We start from the raw sequence: 18102 nt of genomic DNA on the forward strand, positions 1-18102 counted from the left end.
AGTCGCCTTTCTGTGAGCAGCCTGTCTTCAGGACACACAGCTCACACAGCTTCCACCTTCCTGGGTCTGACCTCAGAGCATTCAGCATCCTCTGCCCCTCCGTGCGCTTCCCGCAGCGAGTCCGCTCAGGCGGGGCTCCTGGGGAAGCCAGAGGGTCCTGCACCCCAACTTCGCAGTCAGACGTGACTCTCAGCCATCCAGTAAAACAGAAGGTTTATTAGACGACAGGAACATGGTCTAAAACAGAGCTTGCAGGTGCAGAGAACAGGACCCCTCAGCTGGGTCCATTTTGGGGGCAGTGAGCCAGACAACCACGTCTGCCCTTCACTCCATGTCCCAGCCAGCCCCAAACTGAAACTCCCTCCAGCCCCTCCTCCTCTGGGCTTTGTCCCTTTCCTGGGCCAGGAGGGCACCTGATTCCTTTGTTCTCCAACCCTTCAGCTTTCACCTTGCAGGGGGGGAAGGGCCCAGGCCATCAGTTGCCAGGAAACAGGGTGTCGGCCATTCTCTGTGTCCAGACCCCTGCACACACCTGCCCTCTAGGGCTCTGCAATGATCATACACCCTTACCCCACCACCTAGATACTTAAGAACTGCATAGGGGAAACTGAGGCACCCCCACAATATTCGGAGGAAACATTAAGAACAGGCCCACTTCGTCACATCTCTCCCCCCTTCGAGATCGAAATGAGCGGGGTCACTTAACCCGGTGACCTGGGGAAGTTCGAAGCCACCAATGTTCCCATGGATGCCCCAGCATCTCTCCCATTCCTTGGTAGGAGTTACACCAGGCCCTTCCAGTTTCACGCCCTCCCTTAGGTCGGGGGTGGTCGATAGCACTAGCAGGCTGCATGTGGGAAGGTTTCTGCAGCCCATGCCCTTTGGCCACCCCAAAACCCCAGGGGGTCAAACTGGGATTGGGTTTTCTCCCAGAGCTCCAGTCTGGAGGGCTGCAATTCGGGCTCTCTTGGTCAAGGGCCCCCATCTTGACCTGGGCCACATACTGTTCACTTACAGAACTAGCATGGAGACATCCCTTTCTCCACAACCTTGTCTCCCCAACAAGCTGGCCAAACACAGCCACTTGGTTATAGGACGGTATACCTTTCTTAACAGCTTTCACTCCATCTGAGACCTTCTCAAAGCTATCCACACTGGATCTTTCAACAGGAAAGTCAGTGGATCCATTCACAACCGAAAATTTCTGGCTGTTAGGAACTGAAACTTTCTTGATTAAATAATTTTCACACCCTTCAGTTGCAGTAAACTGCTTGCAAAAACTCCATGAGGATTCCTTTCCCTAGGGGCTTTTCTATGCAACAATTCACCCCTCACAGAAATTCTGCTCTTACCCTCTTTACCTAGGGCTTGCTCTAGGGGAACACTTTCCTGAGCAACAACAGACTCTTTCTGGGTCTCCCTTACATCCAGAATCACCTCTGGCCCATCAGGCGGATTCCTACACAATCCCCTTTCAGGCAAACTTACAGACTTCCTAGATAAAAGGTGAGAAGCATTTTCCTTCCCTTTGCCACACACAAGTTCAGGAATCTTTTCCTCCTTGCTACAGGTTTCCACACCCTCAGTAGGTAACACAATCACACACCTTCATGCTCTCCTTGTGCCTTGGCTAGGATCTCACCCTGATTAGACAGAGTTGCTCCACCCTTTCCAACAACACACTAGCAACAGGCAAAATACAAGCACCAGAATTGTCTGGTCTCGGGGATTTTACATAGACACTAACTGGATGCGACCTAGTTACAGGACCATTCTCCCGAGCAGACAGAAACTTAGGACCCTTCCCTTCCTGGGCTTTAGCTGAATCCAGAACCAGCTCTGAGACAACTGCACGACCCTCAACCATCACAGGCTGAAAGGCCCCTTCTGTCTGCTCCACAGACCAAGAAGAGCCGGACACACTTTCTCCTTTACCAGACACACAGGTTGGGATCTCATTCCCTTTGTCCCAGCACACAAGGCTGGTCACAGACAACTGCTTGGAGATCAGGGTAGCTCCCTCCATAGGCAAGTCAATACCCCTGACAGACACAGGCACTGTTTCCTTCACTGTCCCAATTCTCCACCCAGCTAACAGGTAAGGTCCAGGGACTCTCATCTTCCACTCTCCTCGCCTTCCCACCCTGCTGACTGGACACAGCCATCAGCTCACAAGGCTGCCTAGGCTCATCCAAACTTTCCTTACCAAGCACCTTGCCACTCCCCACAGATCCCCTGCCCTGCCTGTGTCTCCCCCCACTCAGCTGGGGTCTCAGCTCCCACTGTGCTCAGCGCTGCCCTTGCTGTCCCAGTGGGGGCAGGCCACTGCTTTCCTCAATGCATCAGAGCCAGCAAGAGTCCCCAGTCTGGTGTGCAAGGGGGCAGGGAGCATCTCTCTGTCCCACCCAGCCCCAGGGGTCTGGTTACAGGCAGGCAGGTAGCCTGAGCCTAGTGGCTCCTCCCTGCTGCCAGCCAGGTCATCTGCATTTTCACTGACCATTTCCCCCTCCACCGATTGGTTCCCTGGATTCAAATTCAAACCCTTGGCAGTTACAGGAGCAGGGCCTGGATCCTGTCCCAAAGAGACACAGTCACCCCACAACAGGGTCTCGCAGCTGGTGTCCTGGGGCACCCCAACGGCCAGCCAGCCCAACCCCTCCTGGGTCTGCACAGGGATCTGGGCCATAGGCAGGGCGAGGGGCTTCGTCCCTGGGACCCTCACCCAGCTCACACAGGCCCTCAGCATCTGAGGCTGCACCCCCCAGGGCCTGACACCAGTTCTCTCTGTCCCAGGATCTCACCACCCCAGGAATGTCTCCCCATTGACCATCCCCTTCCGCTCCCACTGGGGGTCCGAGGGGCCTGGCCCCAGGAAACTCCACACAGACATATAGGTTGGGGTCAGGAGTGGGAGCGTGTCCACCTCCTCACTCATCTGGCTGACGGAGTCTATGGCCTTGGGACCCAGCAAGGGAGCTAGACACCGGGGCTTTTCCGCAGGGTCCCCCTGGTTCAGATCTCCAGCCTGCTCAAAGGCAGTGAGGTGGGCATCCACATCCCACCCGCCCCCCCTTAACTAGGGGCAGCAATTTAGTCTCGAGGTTCCCTGCGGAACTGGCCCCCCGGGGTCTATCCCCACTCACCCTGGGGAGGTCCCCTAGGCCTCTCCGCTCCCCCACCGCCAGTTCATGCTGCTGCTGCTTCTGCAGCTCTTTCTCGGGCTCTCGCTGTCTCCCACGGTCCTCTTGCTCTCTCGGACTCAGCTCCAATCCCGTCCGTCTCGATCCCCCAATGGGGAACCCGATCGTGAAGACCCCCGTCTGGTCGGGGACAGGAGTCTTGGGGATGCCTGGCTCCCACTCCAGCTGCTCCCAGATCCTGCTATAGCCCCAGTTGGGGTCAGGAATCTGTTCCTTAGAGCGGTCATCCTCCTCCAGCTGCACGATTAACTCTGCTTTGGTGAACTTTCCAACGCTCAACCCTCTCTTTTTGCACAGGGTTACAATGTCCTTCTTAAGGAGACGGGGACAGGCCGTCACTCCGCTCTTCCCAAGTTGTTGTGGACTCACAGGCCCGTGTGTTCTCAGCTCCCCACGGTTTCCAGGGAGAACCCCTAGTGTGCCAGCCCTTCTCGAGGTCACCACCTCTTTGCCAGGGTCGAGCTGCAGACTCCTCCGCCCCTTGGACTGCTCGCTGCAATCCCCAGGGGAACCCTGTTACTGCACAGTCCTTCTCGCTGGTCACACACTCCCAGGGGTTAACCGCCCCCCGAAACCGCTCCTCTCTGAGCCTTCAGCAGGCCTGGTCCTCGGCAATCCCTCTTCGTGTTACTGCTCCCCAGTCACTTACTGCAGGAAGCACCATCCACGGGGTGCAGTACATCCCACCGCTGCCACCAGTTGTCACGGAGTCCCTGGGCGATGCTCTGGAACTGCTCCCCATGAAGCCAGTCAGGACTCTGGGGCAGTCGCCTTTCTGTGAGCAGCCTGTCTTCAGGACACACAGCTCACACAGCTTCCACCTTCCTGGGTCTGACCTCAGAGCATTCAGCATCCTCTGCCCCTCCGTGCGCTTCCCGCAGCGAGTCCGCTCAGGCGGGGCTCCTGGGGAAGCCAGAGGGTCCTGCACCCCAACTTCGCAGTCAGACGTGACTCTCAGCCATCCAGTAAAACAGAAGGTTTATTAGACGACAGGAACATGGTCTAAAACAGAGCTTGCAGGTGCAGAGAACAGGACCCCTCAGCTGGGTCCATTTTGGGGGCAGTGAGCCAGACAACCACGTCTGCCCTTCACTCCATGTCCCAGCCAGCCCCAAACTGAAACTCCCTCCAGCCCCTCCTCCTCTGGGCTTTGTTCCTTTCCTGGGCCAGGTGGTCACCTGATTCCTTTGTTCTCCAACCCTTCAGCTTTCACCTTGCAGGGGGGGGAAGGGCCCAGGCCATCAGTTGCCAGGAAACAGGGTGTCGGCCATTCTCTGTGTCCAGACCCCTGCACACACCTGCCCTCTAGGGCTCTGCAATGATCATACACCCTTACCCCACCACCTAGATACTTAAGAACTGCATAGGGGAAACTGAGGCACCCCCACAATATTCGGAGGAAACATTAAGAACAGGCCCACTTCGTCACAACTCCATGTCCCCAGCCAGCCCCAAACTGAAACTCTCTCCAGCCCCTCCTCCTCTGGGCTTTGTCCCTTTCCCGGGCCAGGAGGGCACCGGATTCCTTTGTTCTCCAACCCTTCAGCTCTCACCTTCCAGGGGGGAAGGGCCAGGCCATCAGTGGCCAGGAAACAGGGTGTCGGCCATTCTCTGTGTCCAGACCCCTGCACACACCTGCCCTCTAGGGCTCTGCAAGGATCATACACCCTTATCCCACCACCTAGATACTTAAGAATTGCATAGGGGAAACTGAGGCACCCCCACAATATTCAGAGGCAACATTAAGAACAGTCCTGCTTCGTCACCCCCCCCAGGCCCCTCAGATCCAGGCCCCCAAACCCACGCTGGGGCCCTCAGAGCCACGTCTGTGACCTTCCCTGCTGGGGCCTTTAGGAAGATATATCTTCCCCCAGTGGGGCCTTAATTCCTCCCTGGAATGAACGGGAGTGGCCCGGAACAGCTGTGCCCACGATGGCAGCCAGGCACAATCTAGTCAGCTGAAGATCTGGCCCCAAGCCCCTCACCGTGGTATCGGGGCGGGGAGTTCTGCTTGCCCTGACGCTCCTGAATGAGGGGCACTGCTGCTAGCTAGCCCGGGGGGGACTCAGGCATGGCTCACGGTAGCCAGGTCTCTCTTGAGGCTCCCACTCGTGCCACCTGCCTGCAGCCCTGCCCCTCCAGCGCTGGTGCGGCAGGGAAGGACGGGGAACGGCGCCAGGGACCCCTGGCAGCGCCAGGCAGGACTGCAGGGAGAAAAGCTGCCCTTTGACTCTGGGCCGACAGCCCTCCCCAGAACCCTTCCTTGGGCGCCCCCCCCGAGCTCCGTCCACTGGTGCTCTGGATCAGGGTTCCATGCAGCCCAACCCTGCGCCATCAGCAGGGAGGCAGGAGCAGCGTGGGGCCCGGGTCTTCCCCCCCGGCAAGAGGCTCTGGGGAAGGAGGGCGGATTGCACAGCCCTCCAGAACGAAGGGAAAATGGAATCTGCCCTTTTCCAGACACATTTACATCAGGTGGCTGCGTCCGGACTTGACTGGACAGCAAATGTTTCCCACTCTCACTCCAGGCAGCTGTCGCCTGTGTTGGAAAATCCCGTCGTGTCCCGACCCCAGGAACAATCCCAGCTCCGGCGGGGGGGGGGGGGGGGGGGCGGTCCTGGGAATACATGACCTTAGGTGAGAGCCTGGAGGCCAGCCTCAGTCAGCACGGAAGGGGAAGGAGAGGAACCGCCCCTGTTATGGCACCTTCCGGCTAGTTTAATGCACGGCCAGTCTCTTGGGTTAAGGGGAAGGAACAGCTCGAGTGAGGGGTTTTGCTGGGAGCCCCCTCTCGTCCCGGGCCCACTGAGGAGACCTGCTCTGAAAAGCTGTCGGACACGAGCGCTTCCCAGCCTGTGCAGACAGGTATCAAGCCAGCCTGGGCTGGGAGCCACACCAACGAAGATGGGCAGGAAGTGCCCAGGCAAGGCCAAGGCCTCGGCTTCGTGTCTAAAGGACGGGGCCATCTGGTCACCAACGTCCACCGCCAAGCAGCGAAGGAGCCTGAATTCAAGCCAGCGACCAAGGCCCCAGCACCATTACCAACGCTCTGAGCTAGCCAGCCCCTTCAGCGAGAAGAACGTGCAAAACCACGCAGCCAGCACCGTGCCCGGGCCTTCAGGAACTAGACGAGACCCATTAGATCGCCCGGTCTCCCCCAGGAGCCTTTGTAACAATGCTGCTCCGTATGGCACACTATCCCTCTGTGGCCTCGCTATTCCCACCACGTCTTCCATTGCTTGGTAGGCAATCGCCAGCCCTCGGGCCGCAATGTGGCGTGGGGCAATGGAGAAACAGACCCAAGTCCAGTCTATGCCCTGCCACCAGTTGCCTTCCCTTAGAGTAACTGAGACGTAGCTAATTATTGGGCCGATCTGCCAGACTTGCACGGTGGGAAAAAAGCCCTTCTCCCCTTCTCCCGCCGCCTCCCCCCGCAGTAAAATTTTAAAATCATCAAGCCACAGCTCGGCCAGGGAAAAGGCCCTTAAACCTCCCCCTGCCCCCTCAATTGGAACAGAGACGCCACCTTCCCTCTGACCGACACCAGCTGCCAAGTTTGCTGTCCAGGGCAGAATAACCTGCATGGCAAGGCTGCCTGGTGCCACCTGGACAATGAGACAAAAAGGTCTCTGGAGACAATAGGCCAGGTCCTGCTCGCTCCACCTTCCCTTGTTCGTTCACTTACGCGGTGAGGAAAGCAGCTAAGAGGCTGCCTGTTTCTCCACCGAATTTCTGCAATGCACGAAGGGGAACAAAACTAGCTCTGTGCTCCCGGTGGTTTCCGTGTGATGTAGAAAGCCCTTTTACCCTGGAGTCTCTGCGGCGACCGGCGACCCAGCCGGATTGTGACAGCACGAATCAGAGCAGAGTGAAGCTCAGTGAACTAAGGGGGAGTGTAAGAATCTCCCCGGCTTTGCAGCCCTTTTTTATCCGTCCCAGAGAACCAAACCAAGGGCACAGACCCGGCCGTTGCAGGGCACCTTTAAGAGACAAGCTCCTTAAAAAGCAACTCCTTACGGATGCTGAGTGACTGGTGTGTCTAGCCCAGACGCTGGGGCAGGGTCCAGGCCCTGCTCCTTTTGTATTCCTCGGGGGGGGGGGGGCAAAGGGAGCAGAGGAATTACAATGCCCTACCTGGGGACGTACCGGTCCCTGCTGGGCGCACACCTGCCAGGGCTGACCCCAGGTCCCTTGATACACGGCCCGCGCTGGAGACATGCCGTCAGCTATGGCAGCATCCTGCTCTCCCGGCCGTTGACACAAATTAGGCGTCGCTCCCCCTCAATGGGGCTGCGCTGGGGGCAGGTTGATGCCAGGGGAAGCAGCCTGTGGCCCACGGGGTGTTCCCTGAACAGCACTCTCGGCTTGGGATCAGTCAAGCCGTGGGGCACTGGCCCCACAGACCAGGGTAAGGGACCGATCAGGCTATTTACAAAAGCTGCACAGGAAGGTGGAAAGTCCAGTCAAGGGGACACTGAGGCAGATACAGCGCTGGGGCAATGGATTAGCTCCGAAGGGCCTGATCCTGCACACCCTTCGCCGTGAATGCACTGCCCAGCGAGGCAGAAGGCTGCAGTGTCAGACAGCTGGGCCAAGCGGGCAGGAGGGGACAGAGGGCAGGGAATTGCAAAGTGTGAATCTGCCTGTGCCCCCCCGCCCCAGGGAGTGGGTATGGCCAGATGCGCCGAGGGAATGAGTCGGAAGTCGGGGATGTCAAGAAAAGATAAATCCCTGCAGCGGAGGATGGGTGAGGACGAGATGCAGGCTTGGGCAGAGGTTGGGGCTGTGTGAGAGCAATGGATGAACGTGGCATGGAGGGAATTTGTCAGTCCTCAGCCAGTCCCATCTCTTGGGCTGTCTTCTCACTTTCCTCTCCGTGGCTGTGCTCGGAGCCGGCTCAGGATCTCTGCTCTCGGACTGGCTCCTCTGGGGTCAGAGCAGAGGCTCCCCACCCCTCTCCCAACCCTGAGCAAGTGCCCCACTTCCAGCTGGCTGCCGGTTGGGCCAACGAACCCACCCCCGCCCCCTGGATAGCCAGACTCCCCCAGACCCCGGTTCTGCGACTATAAACATGGCTCTAGGCCTGTTGCTGCAGGGTGAGGAGCACACAGAGGGGCAGGCCCAGCAATACACCATGCACCTCTCCCTCCGAGAGGCAGCCAGCGCATGCTCCAAGCACGGACCCCAATGCCCCCATGGGGCTCTGAACCCTGAGCCACTAAGGCTGGAGCAGAATGGGAGGCAGAGCCCCCAGCTGGCATCTCCCCACCGACTTCAGGGGCGTTTGTGCCTGATTGGTAACAGTGCGGATGAGGAGGGGTGGTCCGGGGCGGGATGGGGGGTCATCTCTCGCTGTTAGCAGCAATTCCACAGACCTGGTGGGAGCGAACAGCAAAACTCCCACCGACTGCACTGGGGCAAGGTTTCCCCCAAGCTCCCCAGTGTACATCCAGGGTCTACCCTCCAGCCTGCTCACCCACAGACCCTGCTCCTCTGCAAGGAGGCCGATGCCCAGCGGAAGCGTCTGATGGGACGGCTTCGGTTCAGGGCCAATCTACGCCCCTGGACAGCTCCCCGAGAGGCACCCAACTCCTGTTCTCTTACGCTCCAGAGAGAGACCGGAGCACGCTAAGGAGGAAAAGCCTTAGCCCAGGCTCGGTCCCCAGAGGGGAGAGCGCACAGCTGTGTCAGAACCTATCCAAGCTCGCAACGGGGCCAAGGGCAAAGGAAAGACAGGCACCAGTACCTTAATGCCGTCCACGGGGTTATGGATAACGGTGGTTTGAGGCTCCTATGGAAGAGAGACAGAGGAAGGAGAAGAGAGACAGAAAGGAAGGAAAACAGTCGTCGTTGGAAGAGAGGGAAAGATGGATCAGAAAATGGTGACAAGAACGTGAAGGGGAAGGGGGGAGACGGAGGGGGGACGGACCCAGAAGAGAGCAGGGAGGAGGTAGGATGGAGGGAGAAAAGCAAAAAGTAATTAGTTCAGCAAAAGGCAAATGATTAAAAAAACAGAGAGTGGCAGAGTAAACCAGGAAGAGAGAAACGGGGGGGGCTGGATCTCCATGAATGAAACTGACTCATAGCCCAAGCCATGGCGAGGGCGGCGTGAGCATCTAGGCGAAGGGGGTGGGGAGGAAATGGAGAGCGTGAAGCTGAAATTGGATCGGAGCCCTCTGAGGCAGGGGGGCACGGCAGGAAGGAGGCAGGGCTGCTGGGGATCTGTGTTGCCAGCACCCCGATACAGGCTGCCCCAGGGAGCCCTGCAAGTCCCCGTGAGCCCAAGAGCGGTCTCGAGGGCAAGGCCAGCGCCACTCACAGGGAAGGGGCACCCTGCTCCATATGCCGTCGGGAAGGCAGCTAGTTGCCCAAGCATGGAAGGAATGGCCCTTTCAATGCGCCTGTCTCTGGGGAGCGCTCTCAGCGATCATCAGCCAGCCCAAGTCTCAGCCTTGAAGGAGCCTGGGTCCAGCCAGAGGGGAAGGGCCCTGCCAGCCCTCCAGCTGGGGGATTGTCTTTGCTGCAGCCTTGTGTTCGGGATGTGCGGCCCTCACCTCTCTCGGCACCCAAGGGCTTGCAGGTCGGCGGCACAGAGCTCTAACCTTTGCCGGAACATGGCGGGGTCGCGGGAACTTTACCATGCACTTACCTGGGAGTAAAGGGCTGCCAGCAAAGTCCCTGTGTCTCATCAGCCACACAGCTGGACTCTCTCTGGCTCACATGTGGGTTCATATTGATGAAACAGGTATTGGAATGACCAGAAAACGTCTGCACCATTGAACGCTGGTGAGCTGCTGCCTGCCTTAATCTCACTCGTCATATGCCTGGTCCACCCTGTGGCATAATACCTGAGTGGCTGCATCGTGTGCCTCGGTGGGGGCGCGAATCGCCATGCAGGAGAGGGACATGATGGAGTGTGAAGAGCTGCTCTTTCACAGAAATTGTCATGCCCCTTTGGAAAGTGTTCAGGATGTACACGCCCCATGGGCACCGGACAGACGACGGGGGGGTTGTACAACTGGGAACTCCCCACTTCCAGATCATCAACAAAAGAACTCAAGACCCGAGGCTTTTCTGCTCATCCGTGAAGATGAGTCTTGCAAGCAGACTTCTCCCATCAGCTGCATTTGCAGCTCAGAGCATATGGCAGGAAGGGGCTAAGACCTAGTTCCTTTTGTTTGGGGTTAACTCTATGCTGCATGGACTCGGGGCGGGGGGCAAGGTGTTTCTAGACAGACAGCAAGAGATCCCCAGGCTGGGTTTAGCCCTAAAGGTCAAATTGTGCTTGCTGATTATAGAAGCCTTGTGATGGGGTGTCCACCCGACAGGGCAGAGCAGGTTGTTAGGCTGCACCCGGGGGACAGCCTGAAAAGCTAACTGATGATGAGGGGTAGGCTGAGCTGGTATAAAGCCAGCAAGCTGAGAACAGAAGAGGGCTGGCCGGGTAGGCTGGGAGAGGCTGAGAGCCAGGGCTTGGGCTGGCGGCTGGCTGGCTGAACGGAGCTGGAAATCCAGGCTGAGAGGGAGAAGCAGCAAGGGATGACGAATAGCTTCAGATTGGGAAGAACAGAAAGATCTGTCTCTGAAGGACAGGGAGCAGACGGGGATGGAAACATGAGTAAGGAAAAGGATCGACATCTTATGCTGATGCTGGGAGATGTTAATCCCTTGAAAACAGCAGAATGGATTAGGTGCAATATCAGAGATCTGGGATGAGCTCAAAGCAGGCAAGGTGGCAATTTAGTAGGAGAACGGACACATGAGGAACAGGACGAGAAACTTCCTAAAACTAGAATTTTATGTGCAATAAAAGTAATTTGCCAGCTACCTAAGTTTATGACAGAAGCAAGAGGGGTAACGTACAGGGTTCCACTAGGCATGGCTGCGGATGTAATTAAAAAGGGGATAAGTGAGGATCGAGTGCTGATTAGCAGGAGAGGGGGAGACCATAAGCCATCCACAGCTGTCTGAGTAACATTAAAAGCTGCAACGCTATCTGATAGGAACTCAGCTCTGCTGGGTTAAACCATATACCCGGGCCCCTTTGCTGCCTGTCAGGGGAAAACGAGGGGTGGTAAATGTGGAGAACACTCATCTGAGAATGGTGGGGGAAGAAAACAACTACAGCGCGGCAGTTGTAAACCCAGCGCGGCGCACGAAGGGTGTGTGGGCGCAGAACAAGCTAGAGAGAGACAGAAAATGAAAACGATCCATAAAACATCCAGCACAGATGTAACACAAAATAGTCATATCGGAATTTGGAGGAGGAGGAGAAGGGGCTACTGGTACAAAACCAAGCAGTTCAGGGCAGGGAAGATGATATAAGGCGAATTGATGAAGCTGCACCGCTTGCAGGCAAAGAGAAGTGGATAGCTTTTATGACCAAAGTGACTAATTGCAGTTTACAGAACAGGGAAGAAGGTGACTGAAACATTAAAAATGACAACAAGAGCGACTGGAAAGTATTTGCATATCGGCAATCTCTCGGTAGACCGCATGCATGCAATTTTAAATGAAGGTAATAATGTAGTTTAAACAACACGGGGTTTTTTTTGTTGGAACGCACACAGTTTAATAACACGTGGCCGGGAATGAAAGAAAGCTGGGTTTGAAACCTGGGAACACAAACCTGATAAGATGTGTGGCCAAGAAACATGGTTACTGAGAAAACTCATGTTTAGGCTTTTGGGATATGATGTAATCGGATGTGACGGAGAAATTCCAAGAGGAGAAAGGTCTAAGTTATGTTGGTATCGATGTGCAGAACTTACATTTTGAGTCAATACTGTTGAGATTCCTCTGCAGAATTACAACAGCTTCATACAACCCAGATAAAAAAACGAAACTATCTAGAATTGGAAGAAGGCCCGTATATTATTTGTGGAGACCTTACTCGCCATAATGAATTATGGGGAAGCAGGAAAACTGACTATAATGGCAAAATGCCTGGAATCGTTTCACTGATATGCACAACCTGGTATTGCTCAATTCTGCAGGTTTCACTCGGTGGATGGAACTTTTCATGTTTCGATCTGGGAATTGCAACAAGCAATATGGCAAGGTAATGCAGCTGGGAAACTATGAAGAAGATGGAATGGGAAGTGATCACTTGCCTATGCTAATTACATATCAAGGCCAAGGTAATGTTGAAAACACTGAAGGAATTCCTACCTGGAGGCTTCGAAAAACAAATTGGGAACGCTGAGTACCTAAGTACCAATTGTGTAAGTGATAATCGAGAGGAATTTCATGACAATATAATAAAAGGAGTGGTAGCAGAAGCCAGTCTAGCTATATGTAAGATACCGAATTGCCACAAACTCCGAAATTCAGTTCCCTGGTGGAATGAAGATTGTCAAGCAGCAGGTAAAAAAGAAATACGGCATACAAACATGCCAAAAGTACAATGAATAACAAGGACTTAATGAACTGTAAAAGATGTAAAGCAGGGACACACAGAACTATTAAAAAGGCAAAGAGAGATTTGGAGAAATTATTATGGGAAAATGAACAAAGATTCCAAGGATTCAGAGAGAGATAAATCATTTAAACAAATGAATGGGTTACAGAACAAAACCAGATTAGACCTGGACTTAGAGTAAATGATAAAGCTGAATGTTCTAACTCAGGAAAAAGGGGACATTTTTGCCAAAGAGTTCCAAAAAGTTAGGAGTGATCCAAAGCAAAGCAAAGAGAATGTTTGCTGGAGAAAACTGTGATATAAAGATGACACACTGAATGAAAATTTCACCACACTGGAACTCAAAAAAGCTAATAGACAAGAGGAAAAACACAGCCCTATATAAGATACCATATGTAATGCAATGCTTAAGCACCTACTGGAAGGCAGCATAAGAGTTTCTTTGAAATTATACAATAATATCCGGGAAGAGGAATACTACCGGTGAATGGAAGCAAGCAGTGGTTATACTGATAGGAAAACCTGGCAAAATACACACGAGACCTGATGTGTATCCATCTACTCTGCAAAATTACAGAAAGAATGATAAATGAGAGCTTAGTAGCGTGCTTGGGAAAAAAACCGAAATTACACACTATGTACAGAGCAGACAGTCAGGAAAGGAAGATGCACAGCTGATCAGACTGTAAGATTAAAAGCAGAAATACAAAACCCCAGGAGGAACGGAGCGTTTCTGACAGCTGTCTTCTTGGACACCGAGAAAGCATGACATGCAGCGGAGGGAAGGCTTGCTGTAGAAACTACCCAGGACTGGAATAAGAGGAAGAAGGTTCCAGTGGGTAAGAGAACCATACAAGTAAAGGTGCGGGCAGCTTTGTCAAACATTTATAAACGTACTAATGGCTCTCCCCCAGGGGGTGTTAGCAGCTCAACCCCGTTTAACTTCATGATTAATGATCCCCTGGGGAGTATACGGGCAGGAATAGTTATTACCCAATTTGCGGATCACTGTGCTATATAGACCCAACATAGAAGGCTTCCAATAGCTGTGGAGAGAGCCAATGAGACGCTCGGGGTGGGGGTGGGGGGTCAGAATGGGGAGATATGTGGGGCTTTAAGTTCTCCCTCGCTAAAGCTAAGGGAATGACCCTCACAAAGAGGAAGGTTGGGGAGGAACGGAGCCCCTCTCTCTCTCTCTCTAGACAGTGCCCTTCGTTTTCAGTTTTTATTTTATTTAATTTCCCCCTGGAATTGACAGGGTTTATTACAACAACAAAAACAGGCAAAAATCTGTGCAAAAAAACCCCCCAACTATGGGTATTTTTTCCGGGTAAATATTGGGGTTTATTTTGGTGGATGGAAGGACGGGGTGGTGGTGGTGGGGAATATTCATAGGTTAATGCTCTGAACTCCATTCATCAACGTGGTTTGCTGCAGAATTAAAACAGAACTCAGAACACAGTGCCACCTCCGAGGTTCAGAAAACCATAGATCTCGTGAACTGGGTAGCAGTTTCCCAATAAAACCCAGGTTTTTTTTTATATATTTGAGTGATACAAAAGTAGGGTGAACATCAGAAAAAATGGAATAATACTTTCTGTAAACCACAGGATTTTTCCGGTAAAAATCGGTTTAAACTGAAAACAAAGGGGCTTATCTGTATAGACAAAATATAAGTAGCTCAACATTTGACATTCTTCGGAGTTATGTTCAACAGCAAACTCATGTGGAAGGGTCATCTAGGTGATATCAAGATTAAATGTAAAGCTAGGATGAAATCTGCTTAAAAAAATCGCTGGGGTATGACAGGGGAACGCCTGGGGGATGACAAGCCTTTAATTCCACTTCTAGCTCAACACCCGTACAATCAGAGCCGAGCCGAGCCGAGCCCAAGCTCTGCGAATCGCGTGTGGGGCGAGTATCACAATTCCGTTGTGCGTGCTGCAGGTCGCAACCGGAGAAATGCCGATAAATGGAAGGATGAAATCGTTAGATTTCACCTTTTGGGCAAAGGTTAACGAAACAGAGAAGATCAAAGTACTAAACGACTAGACAAGGACTGCTGGGAATTCAGTCACAAACTCCCAGGGTCAAAAGGTGGGTAAAAGACTTGGGTGAAAAGGAAGGTCTGGAAGAAATTAAAATCTTTAGTCCTGGGAAATCCACTTACAGCTGGACAGATGGCTCTCCAGTTGTGGAGCTGGAATTATAAGAACATAAGAAGGAGCAGGGCTATCAAATATGCCGACTACGATTTATGAGTTTACGCACAGCAAATGGGGTCAGCTTTGCTAAATCTATACTGTCGTTCTAGAGATGATAGCACAGGCAGAGTGCGAATGGCCTTTGTACCCCTGAATTTGGAATTAAGAGATCTAGGAGCCTAGCCAATTTTGTGGCCGTTTGATGGCCAAATTGATGGGTGTACTGTTGGCTATGGCCGTTGTCCTACCTGACTCTTTACTGGGTGTAACGACGATTAGAAAGGAAGCTTTGGAAAGTAGGAATGACCTATTCAATGAAATATTGTTCTTAACTACGGAGATAACACGATTGGGTGTATCTATATAGTAACAGTGTGGATTCTGGGGTGTGTCAGGACACTGGGCAATGAAATGGCAATGAAATGGAGATAAAGCTGCAAAAACTGCCTTACAAAGTTGGGAGGTTGAGTAAACAGGGACTTCAAAAGTTTGGTTAAGAGAGAACTTGCAAAGGAACGGGAAGAGCTAGGGTCGCAAGAGAAAAAACGGACAACGGTTCCATGAACTATGTCCTCAGCTCGAGGATAATGGTCTATTAATAGCTGCGATAGCACTTTATGGCTGTAGTTACTTCCGTTTTTCAAAGAGCTCGCTGTGACTCGAATGGTCATTTATATTTACGAAACCAGCACAAAGATGTGCTGTGTGACACGCACAAAAGTTTAAGCTGAGCAGCTGCTAATGCAGGGGGGATTACGCAGACAGAAAGATTCTTTCTTGAGAACCAAGAGGCCGCGAGGTGAAAGACGATCGTCGGAAAGGGACTGGTGACAGCACCAGGAAAGTGGGGCAGCCTTAAAAGAGAATCACTTCGCTTTCCGAAGGATACTGGGCTAGGGGCGAGGATATAGGACTTTGCTGGTGTGAGAACGGCTGCTGCAGCATACAACGAGAGGAGAAGAAAAAGAAAGATCAGAAGAGGGAGTTGGACTAGGTGACCTCCTGAGGTTCCTTCCAACCCTGATCTTCTATGATTCTGTGAAGAGGGCTGCAGGGAACGTAATCTGGAGTTTGGGCAGGCAAGCCCAGAGGAGGGGGCTGGAAGATGGAGAAGGGGAGTAGAAAAGGGTCCAAGGAAATAGCAACAGGATCTGGGATCAAGTAGATGGTAGTTGCTAGACACTGCAGAGTCTCTGGGCTGGAAACTGGAGTAGTGGGGGTCCCGGGGTCCCCTACCAGCTGCTGGGGAAGTGGCAGTGGACCTGGCCCTGGAGCAGGCATGCAGGCAGCTGACCCAGCGTGACTTTGATACCTTCAAGGGTAGGACTGTTACTGACCTGGCGGGAGGGCTGAGTCACAAAAAGAGAGCACCGCAAGTCCAGGAGAGCGAGGGAGGGTGCGGTCGGAAAGCGGTCATGACCTGAAAAGTACTAATCCCCAGACACGGCCACCAGGAGGCGCCCAGCGGCGACTAAACCCTGTCACAAGCCTATATCACCTTCTGAACCCGACGACTGTGACTCGTGTGTGTGTCTACGTTCGCTTGCTCTGCCCTTGTATATAACTCTCTCATTTCCTTTTCCTAGCTAATCCGACTTCAGGATTGGCTACAGGCGTCTGCGGTGGGAGATCCAAGGTGCAACTGACCTGGGGCAAGTGACTGGAGCTGGGGGTAACCTGAATATTGCTGTGTGTCTCGGCGGAAGGAAGGGTCCATCTATCACAGAGATACACTCACCCGGGTGGCGAGACAGAGCGGCGTACCCCAGGGGACTGGCTGTTACAGCGCTGGAGACGTTTGCACTGGGCCTGGTTGGTTGGTCGGGTAGATCTAAGGGTAGAACTCATCGCCCAGCCGGGGTTTGTGCCCTGGTGTTTAACAGTCTGCCCTGCGTTTGGTATCACGCTCTTGCATCACTGCTGGGAGCTTTACACTAGCGTGACTGTAAACTCAGGTGTAGACGTGCCATGAAGGGTTAGCCCTTAAACATGACTGGGAACACATGGGTGTGTCCTGTCCACATTAGAATTTCAAGGCATGTTAGTGGACATGTGTTAGAACGTGATCTGTGCTAGGGGTACCAATGAAAACGATTCCAGGGCTGGACAGAGCAGGGGCACGGACGATCCTCCAGCAACAGGGTGTCCTGGAGAAACAGGCCACTCCATGGGAAGGCCTAAACACAAAGGCCTGCACATTGCACTCACTTATAAGAGACTTTGCTCCCTAAAGGTTTCTGCCAAGAATACAAAATCTAGGAGGCCGAGCCTCCAGCGCTTTGCTCCTTGGGCAGATGCCAAGCTAGGTGTAAGGTGCTACCAAAGCAAACTGGGCGTCTTTATACCCACTTGGCGCTGGTCTAAACGACCGCACGAGGGAAAGCCAGGCCCTCGGACTGGGTGGCTGCCCTGGCAGCCTCCCCTCACTGCAGCCCTGTTCAGTCTCTGAGGCCTGTCCCCGGGATCCGGGCCCGGGGCGTTGTACTGTACAGCTCGCTACGGCCTCTCCCTGCTTCATTTACAGCTTCGTGGAGCCCAGAGGGACGTCCTGCTCTGGCCTGTCCGTGACTCCCAGCCCCGGAGGGAGCAGCTGGCAGCAGATCAGGGCTCTGGGTAGCCCTACGGAGCCAGGACAGCGCGCAGGCTGCTGGGCACTGCGTCAGCCTTGCCTTCCCGGCTCGGTCTCGTCTCAAGCGATTGCCAGCGGTGGCATCTCCCCCCCGCCCCCATTCAGTCTCCTTGGCACTAGCCCCGGGGTGGCAGCTGGGCCCTGCGCTGAGCGGGGAAGTGTGTGGACGTGGGTAGAAGTGAACACAGCTCACCCTGCCGCTCCTCACCTGGGCCACGGGAAGCTCCGGTAGGCCTAGAGCAGCTCCTGGGACGCTCGCTGCCCCGGGCCGAGGCCTGGGTCAGGAATAGCTTGCTCCCCTGGCAAGGCCTGGCACCCTTCTCCCCAGGCCCGTCCCACCATCCCTGGGGCTGGGCACGGTACTGGGCTCCACACATTTACCAAGGCCAGGCTGCTGTCTGCCTGTGGCCCTCTGGGCCAGCTGCCCGTGGACTGTTCTCGACTGTGACTCTGGTCCCCCACGGGGTCTGCTCTGGGACTGGCACTCATGGCACAGTCGGGCCAGGGATGGGGGTGGAAGGCAGGGCGCACATCAGGTGCCCATCCAGGTGGGGTAGGCCCTGGCACCTGCCAGTGGCTGGGCTTGTGATGCAGAGGGGCAGGAAGACCCCTCTGTTGTTTGTGAGCAGGAACACGCAGCCCTCCCCATCC

General features: G+C 54.2%; 1 protein-coding gene across 18 annotated transcripts in view; it reads right to left on the reverse strand.

Annotated features, from left to right (window-relative positions):
* CAMK2B (calcium/calmodulin dependent protein kinase II beta) overlaps positions 1-18102 on the reverse strand; it is a 167046-nt gene that overhangs the window by 16871 nt on the left and 132073 nt on the right. For 11 of the 18 annotated variants that reach the window (XM_048829400.2, XM_048829393.2, XM_048829397.2 and 8 more), the window contains one exon: positions 8944-8988. The exons of the other annotated variants lie outside the window; for them this stretch is intronic. In XM_048829400.2, the coding sequence (XP_048685357.1) occupies positions 8944-8988 (45 nt within the window). The remainder of the gene's footprint in view (positions 1-8943; positions 8989-18102) is intronic. 18 annotated transcript variants of the gene reach the window in all.

The sequence above is a fragment of the Caretta caretta genome, chromosome 26 (assembly GCF_965140235.1).
Source record: "Caretta caretta isolate rCarCar2 chromosome 26, rCarCar1.hap1, whole genome shotgun sequence".
NCBI classification, from domain to species: Eukaryota; Metazoa; Chordata; order Testudines; family Cheloniidae; genus Caretta; species Caretta caretta.